Here is a 21,963-nt window from a genome sequence, read left to right as displayed (position 1 = left end):
CATAATGTGACTAACCTATACTAAACTAACAAGGGCACAAATGGACCAAACAAAAGCCAAACCAGAATAGTCCCCAATGAGTCCTCCACAACTGCCTCCTTATGTCTGTGGGTGATTAGCAGGGGACCAATCAAAAAAGGGGCGTTGGCTGGAGAGTGCCAGAGTGGAGAGTGCTCCCGGAGAGAGGGGTGTGGCACTTAGAAGCACCCCAGGAGCACACCTTACAAATCTTAATGCACATAAGCTGAATATGTTTGTATATATGCATAGTACCAGACTAAACATCATAGAGCTGCCTGAACAAACACTATTGAAGCTAATGATCCACCATGACAATGACTGCCTGATCCTTAAGCGTTTCTTTATTTATACTCACTCCTCAACTGAAGCACTAATGAGCTAATAGATCTGAAGATCCAGGGCTGCAAAATCCAATCCACACTTATATATAATGTATAACATATATTAAATTATAATGGTCAAAAGTATGTGAACACCTGTTTATTACATATGATGATTTCACTGTCTAATACAGTCCAAAAATCTTCCAGTACCTGTTATGTACTTCTCCTAGGCCAGTACTTCTAGCAATCTTTGGTAAGTGAGAGGCCAGGCACACAGCCTTTGTGTAATCAAACACTTGTAGACATGTTCAACACACTCTCAGTGATTAGCTGTGGGGCACAATCGTGTTGGCGCCATGCTAAGAGCAGCCAAAAATAAAATAGCTTTGCACACGCCTAAGTCAGGACCTTCAGTAAACACTATTTAGGGTATTGGCATTAGCAGACTCTTTTATCCAAAGCGACTTACAGTACTGTGACAGTGTATTGGTATTGGTATAAGCAATTGAGGATTAAGGACCAAACAGTGGCAAATTGGCAGTGGTGGGGGTTGAACCAGCAACTGCCCTATGAATTGGCTAGATTTTTTTGACATTAAAATACTAAAACTACAAAATTCCAAGAATGGTCAGTAAATCTATGCCAGACTTCAAATCCAACAGACTGTGATTACGAGGGGGCACACAGATTTGAAGACTGGGGATCTCTACCACTGAGCCATACCCCCACATCACAGTTCTGTTAGCCACTACTAACAGCAATCAAGTCAACAATTTAATACAAGTTACATTTTTTGTCATGCAAGTTACTGCATGACAACTTTGGATAAGTCATGTGATGCTCTGTAGGAAGGTAATAAACCAGTTATGTGAGATAAAAGGCCATTATTGGTGATGTCACTCATATGTCGGTCTCCACTTCTGCTAACTCCTGCTTTACGTCAATGTATGCACTTCATTGATGAGATGCGTTTGTGTTTGGATTTATTGAGCAAGTAGATTTGTGTGCCCACACAGAGTTTATTGTGTCCCACCAGGCTTTCTGTGCCAGAGACGGCACTGTATCGATAGTCCAGCTTACAACTGCTGACTCAACCCACAGGCACTCGTCTCACAGCTTCTAAAACCTCCTTCATTTTTACCAGGACACAGGTTGAGACTAGTCATGTATTGAAATATTAGTATTGACTTAACATTGATGGCACTCATCCTGGCTTAGACAAATCCGAGCCAGTGACCTTTCACAAGTATTATGTGTTTCGTAGACCTTCAATTGCTGATGAACTGATAAAAAATAAACATGTGACTAAGGAAATAGAAACTGCTCTTTAATGTGTTCATAAAAACTAGTGATGACTGAAAATTCTTGTCTTTTTCTTTTACTTTTTTAATGTAAGAAACCCTGTTTACAGTGGCTCGTAGGTAGCACTGTCACCTGTTGTGGAAAAATAAGTTGAAATGATAAATAAAAATAAAGATTACAGTTGACTGGATTGGAGAATTTATTGGCACGATTGTGGGTTCTTACAGCAGTGGAATAGCTGAAGTACAAGAAACAGAACTGTGGGCCTCTCTTTATATTGCTCTAGTCTAGGGGTGCACCGATCCGATACCCTGTATTGGTATCACTCTGATATTGGCCCAAATCACTGGATCAGACATCAGAAGGAAAAAAATGTGTAATTGCTTAATGTAAATAACACTTAATGTAAGTAAAGCCATTCAGAAATTAAAACACACTGATCTCCTTGAACGTTTTCATTTTTTTTTAAATCATCTACTACTGCCACAACTAAAAACACTGTTTAAACACAATAAAAATCACTTTATAAATGATACCTATCTTGTCCCGGCTTGGAGATATCTCACATCCTCAATGATTAATCCATTAATCTTATGAAATAAAACAAACTAAACCGTTTCCCGTTTAGCCGCAGATGTTTTAATAAGCGCGCTTTGGTTTTTAATAATCTAAAAATGTGACAGAACTTTAACGAAAAATCTCAACCAAACTCTGCGTCAATTCTAATTGGTCCATCGCGTTTGATTGACATCCACATCTTCCAGTTGTAGACACTTTGGACGACACGCCGTAAAGCGAGATGTGTCATGTGAACAACAGCTTGAACGTAAGTTGACAGATCTAGAATTTTATATTTAAATTATAATTTATTTGTTAAATACAGATAAAGTTGCCAAAAATGCTGCTAAATGTTCTGTGTGTAAAAGTTAACATAAAAACAACAGTTTTGCATAAGTGTGATGTTGTAGGTTCTGTATTTATTCCTTTAGAATATTTGTTTCACAGTCTGAGCATTGTTATTTAGATAGCTAGTTTAACCATGGTGCATTGAGACATGTATTTTTACTGCTTAGTTGTTGTACTGGTATTGGTATCAGCAGATACTCATTTTGCAGTATCGGTATCGGACATAAAAAAGTGGTATCGAGCCAGCCCTACTCTAGTCACATCACATTGGGTGTTGGACTTTGGAACCTCCATTCTGTGCTGACTGTTGTTTCTTATCTGCTTACAACAGCCATGTTGCTTATTTCTGTACTTTCGACCCCCAGTCACATCTCAAGCAACCACACAACTATGGATTTAATGCAGGCTATATACTGTAAGCATACAATGTAATTTTACCATGACACACCTCCTGGGTTTAATTCCCAGGTGAATCAGGTCAGGGTCCAGTCTGTGTGGGTTTCTTCCAGAAGTTCCAGTTTGCTCCCACAGTCCAAAGACATGCAGTCAGGTTAATTGGAGATGCAAAATTGATCTATGTATGAGTGTTTCTGTGAGAGTGGTTGCTTTGTGATGGACTGGTGATTTGTCCAGGGTGTTGCCTGCCTTTCGCCCAGTGAGTTAGACCCACAGTGACCCTGAATAGAGTAAACTGGTGGTAAAACAGACAGTGATAGGTGCATAACATACGCTTATCGTTTCTATAGCAGTCAGACTCTCATCTCAGCCGAGTGTGCTTAGCAGCTGTAGTTTACACTACTGCTAGTGCTAGTGCCAAATATAATCACGATTCCAATTTCAGTCTGCAGTGTGATCAGAAAAATCACACCTTCATCTTTACTTGAGACAACACCCAAAATATAGATATGCAAACGTTTGGCCACCGTACAGAAGAGCCTAAACCAGGTGGAGTGTGACCGGGTGCCTGGCAGCATGTCTGGGTTCTTACCCCCGTCCGTCACTCGGCTCAGCCAATCGGCCGCCTCGTTCACGGTGACTGACACGGCGGGAGTTCAGACACCGTCCCAGATCAGCCAGAAACCTGCTGCTTTACAATATGGCTTCCTGCCCTTCTGAGAAAAACAGAGTAACACTCATTGGCACTCCAAAACCCCCCCGACTGTGCTTGCCTTGCTTTCATTATTCATTTTCTTCTTTCTAAATGCAGTCACACATGCGCTTACAGCTGCCAGTCAGGCAGCAAATCTCAGAGGGTGCCAAAGCACGGGGGAAATTATCGAGATTCGCACCTAGATTGAAGACACAGACATATTGCTTTACGCAAACACGCTCGCGCAGACGTAAGCGTTTGGTCTGAGCTCTTTGAAGCATTTCTGACTGGCAGCTGGAGCATGGTTGGACAACAGCTGTATAGAGAACACACACACAATCCTTGCATAACACTGTAACCTACAGTACTGTGTAAAAGTCTTAGGCCACTACTAGCTTTGTTGTTGTAGCAAAGACGGTAGAAGATTCTATCTTTAACAGAGATTTCTTAGCTAGAACATAGGAACGGGTGTAAACCAGCTAGAACTGGGTTTTAGAGGTCATACTATGTCATTAAAACACTTCTTGTTACCTAGTAACTGATCATGTATTAATCATTCTCTTGAGGATGCTGTCTTGACGTTTTCATCTGTAATCATCTGGGATTTTAGCATCTTTAGCAACTTTTAGCACTTTCCAGAGTTCTACACCCCCAAATTAAAACAAGCTGGGACAGTATGGAAAATCTAAATAAAATAAAAATGCAGTGTTCCTTACATTAACTTTGACTTTTATTTGATTGCAGATAGTTTGAACCCAAGATAGTTCATGTTTTGTCTGCTCAACATCATTTCATTTGTTAATATACCTCCATTTCAGGCCTGCAACACATTCCAAAATTTAGGGCTAGTAATGAGGTGAAAAAACCTTTGTCAAGCACTACAATACAGAGTTACATGCACAAATACCACTTAAAACTTTACTGTGCCTTATGTCAACCATGTCCAGAAGCGGCGTCGACTTCTCTGGGCTCAGAGCTTTATAACAGCTTGAATACCACATTTTGAGTACCCAGTTTGTTGTTTTATCATTTAAAGTGGCCTTGCTGATGCTAAATTGCCATCCAGATGTCATCCAGAAAAGTTTAGGTTGTTAAAGCTGCAAGGAGCAACTCTATATTGATAACCCTAGTTTTGGAATACACTGTCCATATACTTTTTGTCATGGGAGTCAAGCTTTGAATGATTTATCTTTCTATCTTTCTCTAAGACTCACATTTTAAGTCAATATTCCTCTTCATATCTAATCCTCCACTGCTTAGATCCGTATTCATTCTCTCCCATCGTTTTCACCCTCCATCCCTCTCCCATAACGAAAGAAAAAACACTCAGCTAGAGGCAGCCGCGTGGTCAGGCAATTTATGGCAACAATGGGACATCAATCATTACACACAAGCTCACACTTGTAGCAAGATGGCTTCATTTATGACTGAAATGCTGTTAAGTTTTATCCAAGTCAATGCACACTTTGAAACAACTCTAGCTGGATTTTTGACCATTGTACTTGGATTCAGTCATTGTTTTTCGATCCCTCAGACGACACTGCATCAAGAACCGCCACTCAACAATAGCTGATATAACCACATGGGTGAGGGATTACTTTGGCAAACCTTTGTCAAGCACTACAATACAGAGTTACATGCACAAATACCACTTAAAACTTTACTGTGCAAAAAAGAAGCCTTATGTTAACCACGTCCAGAAACGGCGACGACTTCTCTGGGCTCGGAGGCATCTAGGATGGACCATCACACAGTGGAAACGTGTATTGTGGTCAGGTGAATCTGCATTCCAAAAAAATGGACCGTGTGCTCCGGAGCAAAGACGAAAAGGACCATCCAGACTGTTATCAGCAAAAAGTCCAAAAGTCAGGGTGTGTCATGGTATGGGGCTGTGTCCGTGCCCTTGGCAAAGGTCATTTACAATTCTGTGATGGCAGCATTAATGCAGAAAATAACTTTGAGACCTTAGAGCAACATATGCTGCCTTCAAGACGTCATCTTTTCCAGGGACGTCCATGCATTTTTCAACAAGACGATGCAAAACCACATGCTGCACACATTACAAAGGCATGGCTGCGGAAGAAGAGGGAACGGGTACTGGACTGGCCTGCCTGTGGTCCTGACCTGTCCCCAATAGAGAATGTGTGGAGAATTTTGAAACGAAAAATGCAACAACGACGAACCCGTACTGTCGCACATCTTAAGACACAGTGGAAGAGCAGGAAGAATGAGACAAAATAAAAGCTAAAACACTAAATCACTTGGTATCCTTGGTGCCAAAACATTCCTGAAATGCAGAAATGGATGTTTATTAATAAATGAAATGAAGTTGAGCAGATAAAACATGAAATATCTCAGGTTCATCCTGTCTGCAATCAAATAAAAGTCAAAATAAATGTAAGAAACTCTGTTTTTTTTTTTATTTGCATTTTCCATTCTGTCCCAACTTTTTCAGATTTTTCTGGAAATAATACACTTGTTAAAAATAATATAACTTTAAATTAACACTTTTATCTGTTGAATTTGGTAGGTTAGGTTTAGGCAGTTTACTTTGTCTAATACTATTAATAATGCTTCTATTTCCGAGGGTTGCTTGCTAATGAAAGCAAGCGTTCTGTTTTAATTGCTTTTTAATTACTATTGATTTTTGTTTAATTTGCTTCAGAGCAGGTTTGAGGTTTTGGAATTGTATTGATGGATGAAAATACTGAAGCTAAGAAGACAAAGCACAGACAATACTGTTAATAGTCAAATCCAGCTAACTCATTAATCCACATATAAAGACAATGCCGAACATACACTGATCAGCCATAACATTAAAACCACCGCCTTGTTTCACACTGTACACACTGTCCATTTTATCAGCTCCACTTACCATAAAGAAGCACTTTGTAGTTCTACAATTACTGACTGTAGTCCATCTGTTTCTCTGTATACTTTGTTAGCCTGCTTTCACCCTGTTCTTTAATGGTCAGGACCCCCCACAGGATCACCACAGAGCAGGTATTATTTAGGTGGTGGATCATTCTCAGCACTGCAGTGACACTGACATGGGGGTGGTGTGTTAGTGTGTGTTGTGCTGGTATGAGTGGATCAGACACAGCAATGCTGATGGAGTTTTTAAACACCTCACTGTCACTGCTGGACTGAGAATAGTCCACCAACCAAAAACATCCAGCCAAAAGCGCCCCATGGGCAGCGTCCTGTGACCACTGATGAAGGTCTAAAAGATGACCAACTCAAACAGCAGCAATAGATGAGCGATCGTCTCGATTTTACATCTACAAGGCAGACCAACTAGGTAGGAGCGTCTAATAGAGTGGACACGATATTTACAAACTCCAGCAGAGCTGCTGTGTCTGATCCACTCATACCAGCACAACACACACTAACACACCACCACCATGTCAGTGTCACTGCAGTGCTGAGAATGATCCAACACCTAAATAATACCTGCTCTGTAGTGGTCCTGTTGGGGTACCGACCATTGAAGAACAGGGTGAAAGCAGGCTAAAACAGTATGCAGAGAAACAGATGGACTACAGTCAGTAATTGTAGAACCACAAAGTGCTTCTATATGGTAAGTGGAGCTGATAAAATGGACAGTGAGTGTAGAAACAAGGAGGAGGTTTTAATGTTATGGCTGATCAGTGTATGTGAACAGCGGACACATATACAAAATATCCAGAATGTCTTTGCTGCTATAACAGCATCAACTTATTGCAGGGAGCTGCATTATTTAAAAGCTTCTGTGGTGAGCACTGATAATGGGTTATTGAGCCTGGCTTACTCTTAGTATTTCATTTCATCCCAATTGTATTGGATGGGCTGAAGGCCAAGGCTTGTTGCCAAACTGTTCACTTGTGGACACTGTTTGGGCAATAGAGCACTGTTATCTCACAGCAAGAAGGTTCTGGGTTTGATTTCCAGGTGGAGCAGTGTGGGTCCTTTCTGTGTGGAGTTTGTATGTTTTTCCTGTGTCTGTGTGGGTTTCCTCCAGGTTTTCCGGTTTCCTCCCCTAGTTCAAAGATATGCAGTCAGGCTAATCAGAGATACTAAAGTCCCCCTAGGTATGAGTGTGTTTGTGTGTAAATGTGAGTCTGTTTGCCCTGTGATGAACTGGCAACCTGTCCAGGGTGTTTCATACCTTTCGCCTAGTGAATTGTACCCACTGTGACCCAACAGACAATGAATGAATGAGAGAAAATGGGAAAACGCCTCTATTTATTCAATCAGGTTGTATCCACTTACCTGATCTTTCACCCTGAGAAGGTCCCCAACCATCACACGCCCCCTCTGACTTAGGTGCATTACCGATTGCACCTTTTCCCCTGAACAAGGTGGGTTTATATCAGTGGCGATTTCTCTAAGACTGCAAGGGAAGCTCAGCTTCCCCTAAAATGTCAAAAATTAAATGGTCAAATATGTACAGTTGTGTTAACATTTCATTGACTACAAATGCGTTCATCTCGAAGACGAGTTCGTTCAGAATCAGCTACTTATCACAAATCGACTGACTCGAACTTCTCATACATTCCCGGAGCGTCAATGCATTTGCCCGCAGAAGCTGAGCGTCTATTCACTTCAATGGGATTGCATTGAAGGTTTTTTTTCATTGCTTCGAAACTCGCCGGTCATTGGATAAATGCCACGATTTTGTCCCGCCCCCGGACGCTGAGCGTCTCTGGGGGTGAATGGAGCTGTGGGCGGGTCTGGACGCTGAGCTTCTGCAAGATGATTGGAGGATCAGTCGAAAGGCTGAATCCCGTTTTGATTGACAGCTATTTTGATCTCTACACCATCACTTAATCACTGGGAGCTTCAGTCCCATCGCGGATTTTGCGAGTGAAGTCGAAAGAAAAACTGCAACCCATTTCAGGCCATTTTCTTGAAAAGGAACGGAGGGCAGAATTTATGTATAAATAAATTGACAAATTTTATGATGTAAGCCGACAATGAGCTTCCCCTCTTTGACCAGCAGCCGCCACTGGTTTATATGGGGATCCGTACCATACACGGAGAGTCACGCACTGATATCCTTCCTGATATCTCACTGTGCATTGCAGAAGTTATATGAGGAAACCCTGTTCAGCCATTAGGGCTGTGGTCCCTTACAGACACACAACCAATTGTGTGTCTGTGTAAACGCCCAGCCGGCTGATAGCAGCGCTGAGAGTGGAACATGCAGTCAGGTTAACTGGAGCTACTTAAACTGCCCTGTGTGTGTGTGTGTGTGTCTGCCCTGTGATGGTCTGGCGACCCGTATGGGGTGTTTCCTACTTTTCGTCCTCCTACTTTTGTTCCTACTACAACCCTGACTACGATAAAATGGGGGTGGGCGCCATCTCCCAGTGCGACATCAAATATTCTAACCATGTCTGTATGTAGACACCCAACCATTCTATAGCACAACTGGGGATTCAAACCCTACATAACAGTAGTAGTGCTCAAGTGTAATTTATCACTGCACCACCTGAGCACTCAAATAGAAAGGCAGGTTTAATTCCAATTTTGGAGAGGACTAGTCAAGTCCTGAGATCTAATTTGAGCATGAGAGTATAGCAATGTGTCTTAGATTAGTGGGTTTAAAACCTAATAATACATTTGTATGAAACTGCAGTCAGTGATGCTAAAGATGGTACAACCAGTTATTAGGGGTAAAAAAGGTAATTACTTATTCACAACGGAGACATTGCTTATGTTCCCAAAATAAAGATAAGTAACATTCATTCATTGTCTGTCTTACCACCGCTTTATCCTTTCCAGGGTCGCGGTGGGTACGATTCACTGGGCAAAGTTCAGGAACTACCCTGGACAGGTTGGCAGTCCATCAAAGGGCAAACACACACAAACACACCTAGGACAATTTATTATCTCCACTTAACCTGACTGCATGAATTTGGGCTGTTGGAGGTAACCAAAGCACCCAGAGGAAACCCACACAGACACAGGGAGAACATACAAACTCTTGACAGAAAGGACCCAGACCACTCCACCTGGGAAATGAACCCAGGACCTTCTTGCTGTGAGGTGACAGTGAGGTGCTACACACGCTTATTAGAACAGTGAAATATAGTTTGTCCTGGTAGGGGTTGTTGTGGGTCTGATCCACCCTGATCAGTAAGGGTTGCCAGTTTGTTTACCTCGTGGTTTTAAAGGGTGGGAAGAAACAAAGGGTCTGTTCGAAAACCTAGTGAGCTGCCTTGCGCTCTTACTGCCTATATAGGCAGCTGCCTAAGTAGATAGGATTCTATAAAAGTCATCGACTTATAAGTCACGTTATTCGAACGCACTACTTGGACAGCGATTCCATCAGTTTTTGCTTACTAAGCTATCACAGTTAGCCTCATGCCATTCAAACCAATGGGATGAGGTGGCACAAAGCGCTAGCATGTCAACTTACTGCCATATTTTAATTTCATGTGAGATAAGTTGTGCCACACTGAATGCTGGGATTGCCTTCATCGGATGCTCCCTCGTTCTTCAGTCAAAATGGCATTCAAATTTAAGGCACCTTAGTAGGCAGCATTGTAAGGCATCTAAGAATTCGAACAATCGAAAACACACACTGGACATCAGAGCTGGGATCTCGAATACATCGTATCGAGTCTCAGCTCTGCCTGCCGGCTGGGCTGAGCAACCACATGAACAACGATTGGCCTGTTGTTCTGATAGGGGTGGGATATTAAAGCCGGATAGGAACTCTCTCATAACTAATGATATTATGACCTCTGCTGGCTGATTGATGGCGCCTGCACAGAGACAGGAAAAGAGTGCTCTCAGGGTGTGTCTCTCCGTACACAGTGCTGATCCGCACCGCACTCATCAAAATGTAGGTGACAAAATTCATATGCCTGCTGCCCACGTGTCGGAGGGGAGTGGATTAGCTTCGTTCTCCTCAATCAGAGCAGGGATCGGCATTGGTGGAGAGGAAGCATGATGCAATCGGGCAATTGGATGCGCTAAAAGGGAGAAAAAGGGAAGGTTTTCGAACACACCCAGTGTATACTAAACAAACCCATACAGACTTGGGGAGGGAATGCTGTGCTCCTTAGTGATTCAGTCCACAGGAATCGTTGCGATGCAGAACCCACTATACTAGCTCCGCCTCCATGCTGATAATGGGAATTTTTACAATTGTATTGGAATAATGACCCAAAAATTTACAGTTATGATGGATATGTTTAACATAAATAGGGTGTGCTGAATTTAATTAGTTCCAAAGCGCTGTTCTTCAGTCAAAATGCTTGTTAGTTAAACCTATTTTTCCCATAAGAAATAATGTAAACAGAATTAATCTAACCTTTCTAATGTCTTAAATTGTCTTTTTTGTTATAAATACAAGTATATTTTCCTTAAATCTTAAATAATAGAATAGACATTCCTGTAATAAACAATAATAAACAACAATACACAGTAGTACTGTACTGTGCATAAAACACACACCACATTTCAGTACAGTACGTGTGCTGTACCATACACCGTAATAAATTCCTTCTTTTTATATAAAATGTATCTACCAGAAACAACAATAACTCTCATATTTCTTTATTATTTCCTTCTTTATTTCAACAGTGTTGTATGTTGTAGGTGTAATTGCACGAAAGAAAGAATACTTTACTCAGCCGAATTCCTTCTTCTCTCTCACTCACTGTCCCCTCTGTCTGATACACAGTGACAGCTACTGGCAGGAGTAATTATACAACAACAACTACGTAGTAATAGATTTTTTCATTTTCTCACCACTGTGCTTTCTCTGCTCCTTCTTTGGGGACATTTTAATATTGAATTTGACAAAATATAAAGAAAACACCGGAAAAACACCGTCCGCTGTACGAATGTTCGCTCACTGTTTATATATATATAGAGAGAGAGATGTTGGAGTCAACTTGTTCGCGAATTTCTGTTCGTAATCCGAAATTTGTTCGTACGTTAAGTTGAAAAAGATTGTTCGCAACCCGAAATGATCGTATGGTAAACCGTTCGTAACTCAAGGGTCTACTGTACAATTATTTATAGAACTGTCTAATATTATTATAATTATGTTCTACTGTATATGGTTTTAAATCACAGATAATCATACTATAAGGGCAATGCATAAAGCTTTTATTATTAGGTTAAAATCTGATCCTCATTGAAAAAGTTCAGACACCACTGCAATGAAGGTACTCCAATTGGTGTGTTCACTCTGCCCCCTGGCGGTGAATATTCTTCAGTGCCCCAGTGTTTCATCCGTCGTAATGCAAATCTGTTGTGTACTGCAGCTGTGTGAAATCTATTAGCAAAACAAGTACACCGATCAGGCATAACACCTTGTTTCTACACTCACTGTCCATTTTATCAGCTCCACTTACCATATAGAAGCACTTTGTAGTTCTACAATTACTGACTGTAGTCCATCTGTTTCTCTACATACTTTTTTAGCCTGCTTTCACCCTGTTCTTTAATGGTCAGGACCCCCACAGGACCACCACAGAGCAGGTATTATTTAGGTGGTGGATCACTCTCAGCACTGCAGTGACACTGACATGGTGGTGTGTTAGTGTGTGTTGTGCTGGTATGAGTGGATAAGACACAGCAATGATGGAGTTTTTAAACACCTCAATACCCAGCCAATAACAGCGTCCTGTGGGCAGCGTCCTGTGACCACTGATGAAGGTCCAGAAGATGACCAACTCAAACAGCAGCAATAGATGAGCGATCGTCTCTGACTTTACATCTACAATGTGGACCAACTAGGAAGGAGTGTCTAATAGAGTGGACAGTGAGTGGACAATGTGTTTAAAAACTCCAGCATACCAGCACAACACACACTAACACACCACCACCATGACATGTCAGTGTCACTGCAGTGCTGAGAATGATCCACCACCTAAATAATATCTACTCTGTAGTGGACCTGGGAGAGTCCTGACCATTCAAGAACAGCATGAAAGGGGGCTAACAAAGCATGCAGAGAAACAGAAGGACTACATTCAGTAATTGTAGAAATACAAAGTGGAGCTGATAAAATGGACAGTGAGTGTAGAAACAAGGAGGTGGTTTTAATGTTATGCCTGATCGGTGTATATTTGCTTAATATAATGCTTCAGCTGCTCAAGAGTCTGGGGTATTTTGTGTCACATTTTAATGGGAGACAAGTCTAGGCTGCAGGCAGGACAGACTAGCACCTGAATTCTGTAACTGCATAGCAACACTGTTGTTACACGTGTAGAATTAGATTTGACATTGTCAAGCAGGGTCATAAATATATTGTTTAGATCTAATCTTTTCTTGTTAAGGGCAGATGGAGTAAAAATTTGTTACATTTGCATGAATGTCCTTTAAGACAATTTTAGAAGCTACTTAAAAGAACTACAACAGCTGCAGAATTGAACGCTGCATTTAGTAACTGTGCAGCTGAGATTTGAAGACCTTTGTAAAAGAAACAGATTATTAAAAGCAACTTATTTTTTTCTGTTTTATCTGCTGACTTTAATAATCTTCCTATTTAAAAAAAATCCCAGGAAATGTCATACACTGCATTTAGAAATGTGCACAGTCAGCAAAGCTCTGCACCCTTTCTTGTCACATATGCTCAGCTCGAAGCGAAATAGACAAATGCAAATTGCTCCATGTACTACTTCAAATCAGAAATAAAATAAAAATGTTTCTTACATTTATTTAGATTTGTTTTTCATTGCAGACTGTATGAACACAAGATATTTTTTGTTTTGTCTAGTCAGCTTTATTTCATTTGTTAATATACAGCTATTCCTGAATTGCAGGAAGGTTGGGATGGTAAAGCATTTACCAGTTAGCCAGGCATAACATTAAATATCTTGGCTTCATACTGCCTGTAATGAAATTCTATGTAACACAGTGGTAAACATGCCTCTGTCCCAACTTTTTTGGGAGTGTATTGCAAACATTAAATTGTATGTTTTTAATTTACAAAATACAATTAAGGTGGGCAGTGAAAAACTGTCTGTTTCAACACCGCTTTATCCCATTTAGGATCGGGGTGGGTACAATTCACTGGACAAAAGGTAGGAAACACCCTGGACAGGTCACCAGTCCATCACAGTCTGAAAACACACACATTTACACACACACACACCTAGAGCAATTTTAGTATCTCCAATTAACCTGCCTATATGTCTTTGGACTGTGGGAGTAAAGCCGAGCTCCCAGAGGAAATCCACGCAGACATGGGGAGAACATGCAAACTTCTCAAAGAATGGACCCAGGCAGATCCATCTATGAATCAAATACAGGACCTTCTTGCTGTGAGGCGACAGTGCTACCCACAGAGCCACTGTGTTGCTAAGTTAACAAATTATAGATTTTGTTTAATACTAGCTGCAGTAACTCAGTGGTTAAGGTACTGGACTAGTAATCTAAAGGTTGCTGGTTCAACCCCCACCACCACATAGTTGTCACTGTTAGCAACTAGATAGATATATAGACAGACAGACAGGCAGACAGGCAGGCAGATAGATAGATAGATAGATAGATAGATAGATAGATAGATAGATAGATAGATAGATAGATAGATAGATAGATAGATAGATAGATAGATAGAAGACAGAAAGATAGATAGATAGATAGATAGATAGATAGATAGATAGATAGATAGATAGATAGACAGACAGACAGACAGACAGACAGACAGACAGACAGACAGGTAGGTAGGCAGGCAGATAAGATAGATAGATAGATAGATAGATAGATAGATAGATAGATAGATAGATAGACAGACAGACAGACAGACAGACAGACAGACAGACAGGTAGGTAGGCAGGCAGATAAGATAGATAGATAGATAGATAGATAGATAGATAGATAGATAGATAGAAGACAGACAGACAGAAAAATAGAAGACAGACAGACAGACAAGACAGAGATAAATAGAAGACAGACAGACATAGATAGAAGACAGACAGATAAATAGAAGACAGACAGACAGATAGATAGAAGACAGACAGAGAAAGAGAGAGACAGACAGACAGATAGATAGAAGACAGATAGATAGAAGACAGACAGACAAGACAGATAGAAGACAAACAGATAGAAAACAAACAGACAGAGAGAAAGACACAGACAGACAGACAGACAGACAGACAGGTAGGCAGGCAGACAGGCAGATAAGATAGATAGATAGATAGATAGATAGATAGATAGATAGATAGATAGATAGATAGATAGATGACAGACAGATAGAAGACAGACAGACAGACAAGACAGAGAGATAAATAGAAGACAGACAGATAGATAGAAGACAGACAGAGAAAGAGAGAGACAGACAAATAGATAGAAGACAGATAGATAGATAGATAGATAGATAGACAGACAGACAGACAGACAGACAGACAGATAGATAGATAGATAGAAGACAGATAGACAGAAGACAGATAGAAGACAAACAGATAGAAAACAAACAGACATAGAAAGACACAGCCAGCCAGACAGACAGACAGACAGATAGATACTTTATTTATCCCAAGGGAAATTACTGTACGTGTAATAAAAGGGAGGGTTTATGTATTTTTAATTAAATATAAAAAAGATAAACAATAAGGAAGGATTTTACAGCCAGTTTTGATGATGTACAGTATATCCTCTAAATGAGAGAAATGATACAGAGATAGTGAGATAAAGAGAGAGATGAAACAGATGAGTGTTAGAAGTTTCCCCCCTATCATTTTCTAATACTTCTAATGAGCCCATCTGTAAGACAGCGCTTACAAAGCACCAGCAAGCACCACACACCAGCTAATCTTAACTATAAAGTTCAGGTCTAACTCACCGCCTATGCTTCAAATCCCTTTAAATCACTCTCATTCTTTAATCTGTGCACTTAGTTTCTGCCTCCGACGTTTTATCTGTAACTCTGCCTCGCCTCTGCAACGCCAACCTTTCCGCATGCTATAATTTCCTTTCATCTATAATCACTATCATTATCACATCCAGACAGCGCAGCATTCAGCTGCAGAAAAAAGTTAGGAGAAAAGGGTCAGAGATAAATTCCACAGACAGAACAGAGAATACATGGATTCTCTCATAGAATAAAATACACTTTAGATGCACAGAATACAAACAAATAAAAGAATAAACCCTTTGAAACGTACATTCTGGTAAACTACTGCTTTGGTATAACTCAAATAACTCACTGATTTAGGTGGTGCATTTACAGTAAGAGAAAACTACTGCACTTGCAAGTATTTTAGGTTTCCACCATGTACGTTCCATTACCACAAACCCTATTTCAAGAAAAGTTGGGACATTTTGTATGTATACTGTATGTACACCAATCAGCCATAACATTAAAACCGCCTCCTTGTTCCATTTTATCAGCTCCACTTACCATATAGAAGCACTTTGTAGTGCTACAATTACTGACTGTAGTCCATCTGTTTCTCTACATGCTTTGTTAGCCCCCTTTCATGCTGTTCTTCAATGGTCAGGACCCCCACAGGACCACTACAGAGCAGGTATTATTTAGGTGGTGGGTCATTCTCAGCACTGCACTGACATGGTGGTGGTGTGTTAGTGTGTGTTGTGCTGGTATGACTGGATCAGACACAGCAGCGCTGCTGGAGTTTTTAAATACCGTGTCCACTCACTGCCCACTCTATTAGACACTCCTACCTAGTTGGTCCACCTTGTAGATGTAAAAGATGTAAAAGAGACGATGGGTCATCTTCAAGACCTTCATCAGTGGTCATAGGACGCTGCCCACGGGGTGCTGTTGGATGGATATTTTTGTTTGGTGGACTAATCTCAGTCCATCAGTGCTACTGTGTCTGATCCACTCATACCAGCACAACACACACTAACACACCACCACCATGTCAGTGTCACTGCAGTGCTGATAATGATCCACCACCCAAATAATACCTGCTCTGTAGTGGTCCTGACCATGGAAGAACAGCATGAAAGGGGGCTAACAAAGCATGCAGAGAAACAGATGGACTACAGTCAGTAATTGTAGAAATACAAAGTGCTTCTATATGGTAAGTGGAGCTGATAAAATGGACAGTGAGTGTAGAAACAAGGAGGTGGTTTTAATGTTATGGCCAGTTATGTTAAATGATTTAAATGTATGTTTTTATTACTACATTTCATTTTGTGGATAAAAAAGGCATTGTAAACAGCGGTTGTAAAACAGACAATGAATGAATGGATAAATGACGCTGTAAACATTTTTAATTGTGGTAAACATTCAGACATATCGTGAATGGCACACATAATCAGACAACTTCACGCTGCTCAATGCCAGAGCGCATATCGTACAAAGAAATGTTGAAACTGTGACTTGCAAAGAGTAAGAACGTTAAATTATATCATATTTAAGTCCGGGCTCTGAACGTCTAAACTGACGTGTGAATTGCTGTTACTATGTATTTTCTATGTGTGTATAACACAACTCTGCATATGGCCCATAGTGCAACATTTGTGTGTGCGTACTTGTCTGGAAGTCTGATTTTGTGTGTGCATGTTTTATTTCTGGCTTCTTTAATTGTCATAATACAAATATGGTTACAAACAGAATAAAAAAAAATACAGAGAACACCGCAATATGTGCACATCAGCTAACCCAAGCTGATTATAAAAATTTTTTTTTCAAATCTGATTGGTCAGTGTTTCGTATCATGCAACTGCAAAAAAAGGGGTAGATTCGATTCATCTGCTGCGCTCCACACAGCGTTCTAAACGGCTCTCACAAAATTAGAAAAAAAACCCACATTACTCCAGTTCATGTGTCCTTGTGTGTGCAGGCCAGTTTTCTAAGTCATTCGTTCACATTCCTAAGCCTTCATTATTCCCCTTGCTCGTTTAGCTCCATATCGGACACCAGGATGTTTTTCTCCGCCTCTTCGGACGGGGTGGAGTTGGTGCGGCTGTATCTGGCGCCCTCGTAGGACCCGGCCATGCCGGCGCTCTTCCTTCGATAGAGATAAATTCCACCCACGACGAGGGCGAGTAGCACCAGGACGGCCAGCAGGATCAGGACCAGAGCAGGAAGATGGTCCACGTCGGCTAAACACAGAAATAGAAGTCCATAAATACATTTCAATAAATACACAATAAATTTCATGGTAAAATGTACAAGGCATAACATTATGTCCACTGACAGGTGACGTGAATAACACTGATTATCTCTTCATCACGGCACCTGTTAGTGGGTGGGATATATTAGCCAGCAAGTGAACATTTTATCCTCAGAATTGATGGGCGAGCACAAGGATTTAAGTGAGTTTGACAAGGGCCAGATTGTGATGGCTAGACGACTGGGTCAGAGCATCTCCAAAACTGCAGCTCTTGTGGCGTGTTCCCGGTCTGCAGTGGTCAGTATGTATCAAAAGTCATCAAAGGAAGGAACAGTGGTAAACCGGCGACAGGGTCATTGATGCACGTGGGGAGCGGAGGCTGCCCCGTGTGGTTCGATCCAACAGACGAGCTGCTGTAGCTCAAATTGCTGAAGAAGTTAATGCTGGTTCTGATAGAAAGGTGTCCGAATACACAGTGCATAGCCGCAGACCAGTCAAGATGCCCATGCTGACCCCTGTCCACTGCCGAAAGTGCCAACAATGTGCACGTGAGCATCGGAACTGGACCACGGAGCCATGGAAGAAGGTGGCCTGGTCTGATGAATCACGTCTACTTTTACATCACGTGGATGGCCGGGTGCGTGTGCGTCGCTTACCTGGCGAACACATGGCACCAGGATGCACTATGGGAAGAAGGCAAGCCGGCGGAGTCAGTGTGATGCTTTGGGCAATGTTCTGCTGGGAAACCTTGGGTCCTGCCATCCATGTGGATGTTACTTTGACACGTACCACCTACCTAAGCATTGTTGCAGACCATGTACACCCTTTCATGGAAACGGTATTCCCTGATGGATAATGCACCCTGCCACAAAGCAAAAATGGTTCAGGAATGGTTTGAGGAGCACAACAACCAGTTTGAGGTGTTGACTTGGCTTCCAAATTCCCCAGATCTCAATCCAATCGAGCATCTGTGGGATGTGCTGGACAAACAAGTCCGATCCATGGAGGCCCCACCTCACGACTTACAGGAGTTAAAGGATCTGCTGCTGACATCTTGGTGCCAGATACCACAGCACACCTTCAGGGGTCTAGTGGAGTCCATGCCTTGATGGGTCAGGGCTGTTTTGGCAGCAAAAGGGGGACCAACACAATATTAGGAAGGTGGTCATAATGTTATGCCTAATCGGTGTATAGTGTTACAGTACATAATGTAGCTGAGCGGTGAGAATAACAGCACTTTACCTGCTACAACTGACGCAGCCAGTCCTATAAGAACAAAACAAAACAAAAAAGATTGTTAATACTTCGTTTCAAAATGTTTAAGGCTAACTTCATGTCTGTGGCCCCTCAGCTGGTATTGTTTTGTATCAATTTGGGCAGTAATCCTCACCGCGGGGCCGTTTACAGATGATTCCGTGTGTGCGGTTCTTGCAGGATCCAGGCTTCCAGAGCCCTGTGTTACTCTGCACCCAGAAGCAGCTGTTGGCAGACAGCATGCTTAGATTACCCTCCTGCTGCTCCCAGTTTGTGTACTCCACCGCTGAACTGTCTGCCCACTGCAGGCTACCTCCTACAGGAAAACAAATACAACAAACACTTATTTGCCTTAATAATTACTAAAAATGTAATAGGCTAGTAATTTATTCCTGAGAACTTATTGTTACTTCATGTCAGGGCGTTTCACACTCGTATGTATTGTGGACCCAGTGTGTTTGACCCCTGAGTTCTGTAGGTTTTGGCAAGCCCAGTGTGCTCCCAGGTACAAATATCCAATAATAATCAGTTCACTCAAGTGTTGTTTTGGTAGTATGATTTGGCTCACTGTAGTGTTAACAGGTAAACTGTCAGCCCAGTTTGCTTGCGCTCTGGAGGGGGTTTTCTTTATGTACACTATGTTGCCAAAAGTATTCACTCACCCATCCAAATCAGGAATTAGAATTCAGGTGTTCTAATCACATCCATGGCCACAGGTGTATAAAATCAAGCACCTAGGCATGCAGACTGCTTCTACAAACGTTAGTGAAAGAATGGGTCGCTCTCAGGAGATCAGTGAATTCCAGCGTGGTACCGTGATAGGATGCCACCTGTGCAACAAGTCCAGTCGTGAAATGTCCTCGCTACTAAATATTCCACAGTCGACTGTCAGTGCTATTATAACAAAGTGGAAGCGATTGGGAACGACAGCAACTCTGCCACGTAAAATGACAGAGCGGGGTCAGCGACGCTGAGGCGCATAGCGCGCAGAGGTCGCCAACTTTCTGCAGAGTCGATCGCTACAGACCTCCAAACTTCATGTGGCCTTCAGATTAGCTCAAGAACAGTGTGTAGAGCAGGCATGTCCAAAGTCCGGCCCGCAGGCCAATTGCGGCCCTCGGTCGGATTTTATACGGCCCGCGTCTTCTGTCTTAAATTGCATTACTTGTGGCCCGCCAGCACAGTCAAACAGAAAAAAAAAGATCGTCGCTGTCTGATTAAAACACTTTTAGCGGTTTTCACTTTTTTTTACATGTGTTGACTGTGGGTCTAAATCTCTGTCCATAGCAGCGAATATCAAAATGACCAATGAAAAGATGAATGAAAGCTCTTTAACAAGTATTTCTATTGGCTGCTAGACCCGTCCATCAAACCGCATATCTCCGCCTCCCTCCCCTCGGTACAGTTTGAGAAAGAATGAAACTCGTTTGCTGTGTGATGTTTCATCTCTACACTTTATTCAGGTTATTCAATTACATGGTTATATACATGATTTATATTTGTGATGTTTGTAGTTTTTTAAAAACACATTTGTATCTGATATTTATATGGACTAAGCGTTTACATGGACTGTATTAATTAACATGAACTTATTATAGCTACAGTCAATAACTTGATTTACAAAGTGAAGATATTGTCTGGTAACTTTACTGTTTCAGGTATTTATAGATGTTTAAATGGTAATTTAGAACAGTATTTCCCAGTCTTGTTTCTACACATTACAGTATTAAAAGGTTTTCTTAATAGATCTTTGAAATAATCATATCTGTGTTTTGGTGCTTTATTGGTGCATAATATTAGATCAAAATATTTTGAAAAGCATGATTTCTAAGTTAGTCAGATCATTTGGGCAAAATGTCAAGGATTGTTCAATATGAACGTCTTTTTTTCCCTCATTTGTTTTATGGTTCTGTATGCCAGGAAATACTCCAAAGGTAGCCATGCATTGTTATAGTTTAAACTAGGGCTGTCAAACGATAAAAATTTTTAATCGCGATTAATCTCAGAATTTCATATAGTTAATCGCGATTAATCGCATTAAATAAAATCTGTGTAAATGTTATAGAAAACAAGGTTTTTAAAGTGAAATGTGAAAAGTGGACGTTTCTACACGAAGTGAGTGTGTTTTGACCCTTTTGGGGCTTCCATAGTTCATGGACTAGCGTGCTTGACTCCGGTATTCAGTGCCGTAACAGATTAAGTTAATAAAGTGTTTTGCTCCCGACAACTTGTGAATATACCGTGTATTTATTTCTTTATTATGCAAGTGCATCCCTACGACGCTCAGTTATATTATTTTAACAAACCGCAAATGAACAACGGTGGCAAGTCCGACATTAAAACGTTGGTTCTACCAGTCAAGTCTCAACATGAACTAGAATTTGAGTTAACGGCACTATTTTTTTTAATCGCGTTAAATTGAGATTGCGTTAATGCGTTATTATCGCGTTAACTTCGACAGCCCTAGTTTAAACCCAAACCATGTTTGGCACCTGAATGCTACATTTGGTTGTTGTTCGCTGTGTAAAAATAAAATGATTAAATAACAGCGTATTATATGCATATTTTATTGTTTAAAATAATATCAACAGGGACTGTTGGCCCTCGGGCACTTTCACATTATCAAATCTGGCCCTCCTAGAAAAAAGTTTGGACACCACTGGTGTAGAGAGCTTCATGGAATGGGTTTCCATGGCCGAGCAGCTGCATCCAAGCCTTACATCACCAAGCGCAATGCAAAGCGTCGGATGCAGTGGTGTAAAGCACGCCGCCGCTGGACTCTAGAGCAGTGGAGACGTGTTCTCTGGAGCGACGAATCACGCTTCTCCGTCTGGCAATCCGATGGATGAGTCTGGGTTTGGCGGTTGCCAGGAGAACGGTACTTCAGTCTGACTGCATTGTGCCAAGTGTGAAGTTCGGTGGAGGGGAGATTATGGTGTGGGGTCGTTCTTCAGGAGTTGGGCTCGGCACGTTAGTTCCAGTGAAAGGAACTCTTAATGCTTCAGCATACCAAGAGATAGAACACCTTTGGGAT

At 41.4% G+C, this 21,963-nt stretch overlaps 1 protein-coding gene across 1 annotated transcript in view; it reads right to left on the bottom strand.

Annotated features, from left to right (window-relative positions):
• Nucleotides 1-16,812: 16,812 nt before the first annotated feature.
• The window catches only part of mrc2 (mannose receptor, C type 2), a 65,821-nt gene continuing 60,670 nt past the window's right edge, over nt 16,813-21,963 (bottom strand). The window contains exons 27-29 of the mRNA XM_062985035.1: nt 19,066-19,245; nt 18,918-18,941; nt 16,813-17,664 (exon numbers count right to left, since the gene is read on the bottom strand). Coding sequence (XP_062841105.1) covers nt 17,444-17,664; nt 18,918-18,941; nt 19,066-19,245 — 425 coding nt within the window. The 3' untranslated portion in view covers nt 16,813-17,443. The remainder of the gene's footprint in view (nt 17,665-18,917; nt 18,942-19,065; nt 19,246-21,963) is intronic.

This window comes from Trichomycterus rosablanca, chromosome 22, assembly GCF_030014385.1.
Source record: "Trichomycterus rosablanca isolate fTriRos1 chromosome 22, fTriRos1.hap1, whole genome shotgun sequence".
Classification (NCBI taxonomy): domain Eukaryota; kingdom Metazoa; phylum Chordata; class Actinopteri; order Siluriformes; family Trichomycteridae; genus Trichomycterus; species Trichomycterus rosablanca.
Note: the sequence above shows the minus strand (reverse complement) of the source record. Positions and strands in the feature narration are given on the sequence as shown.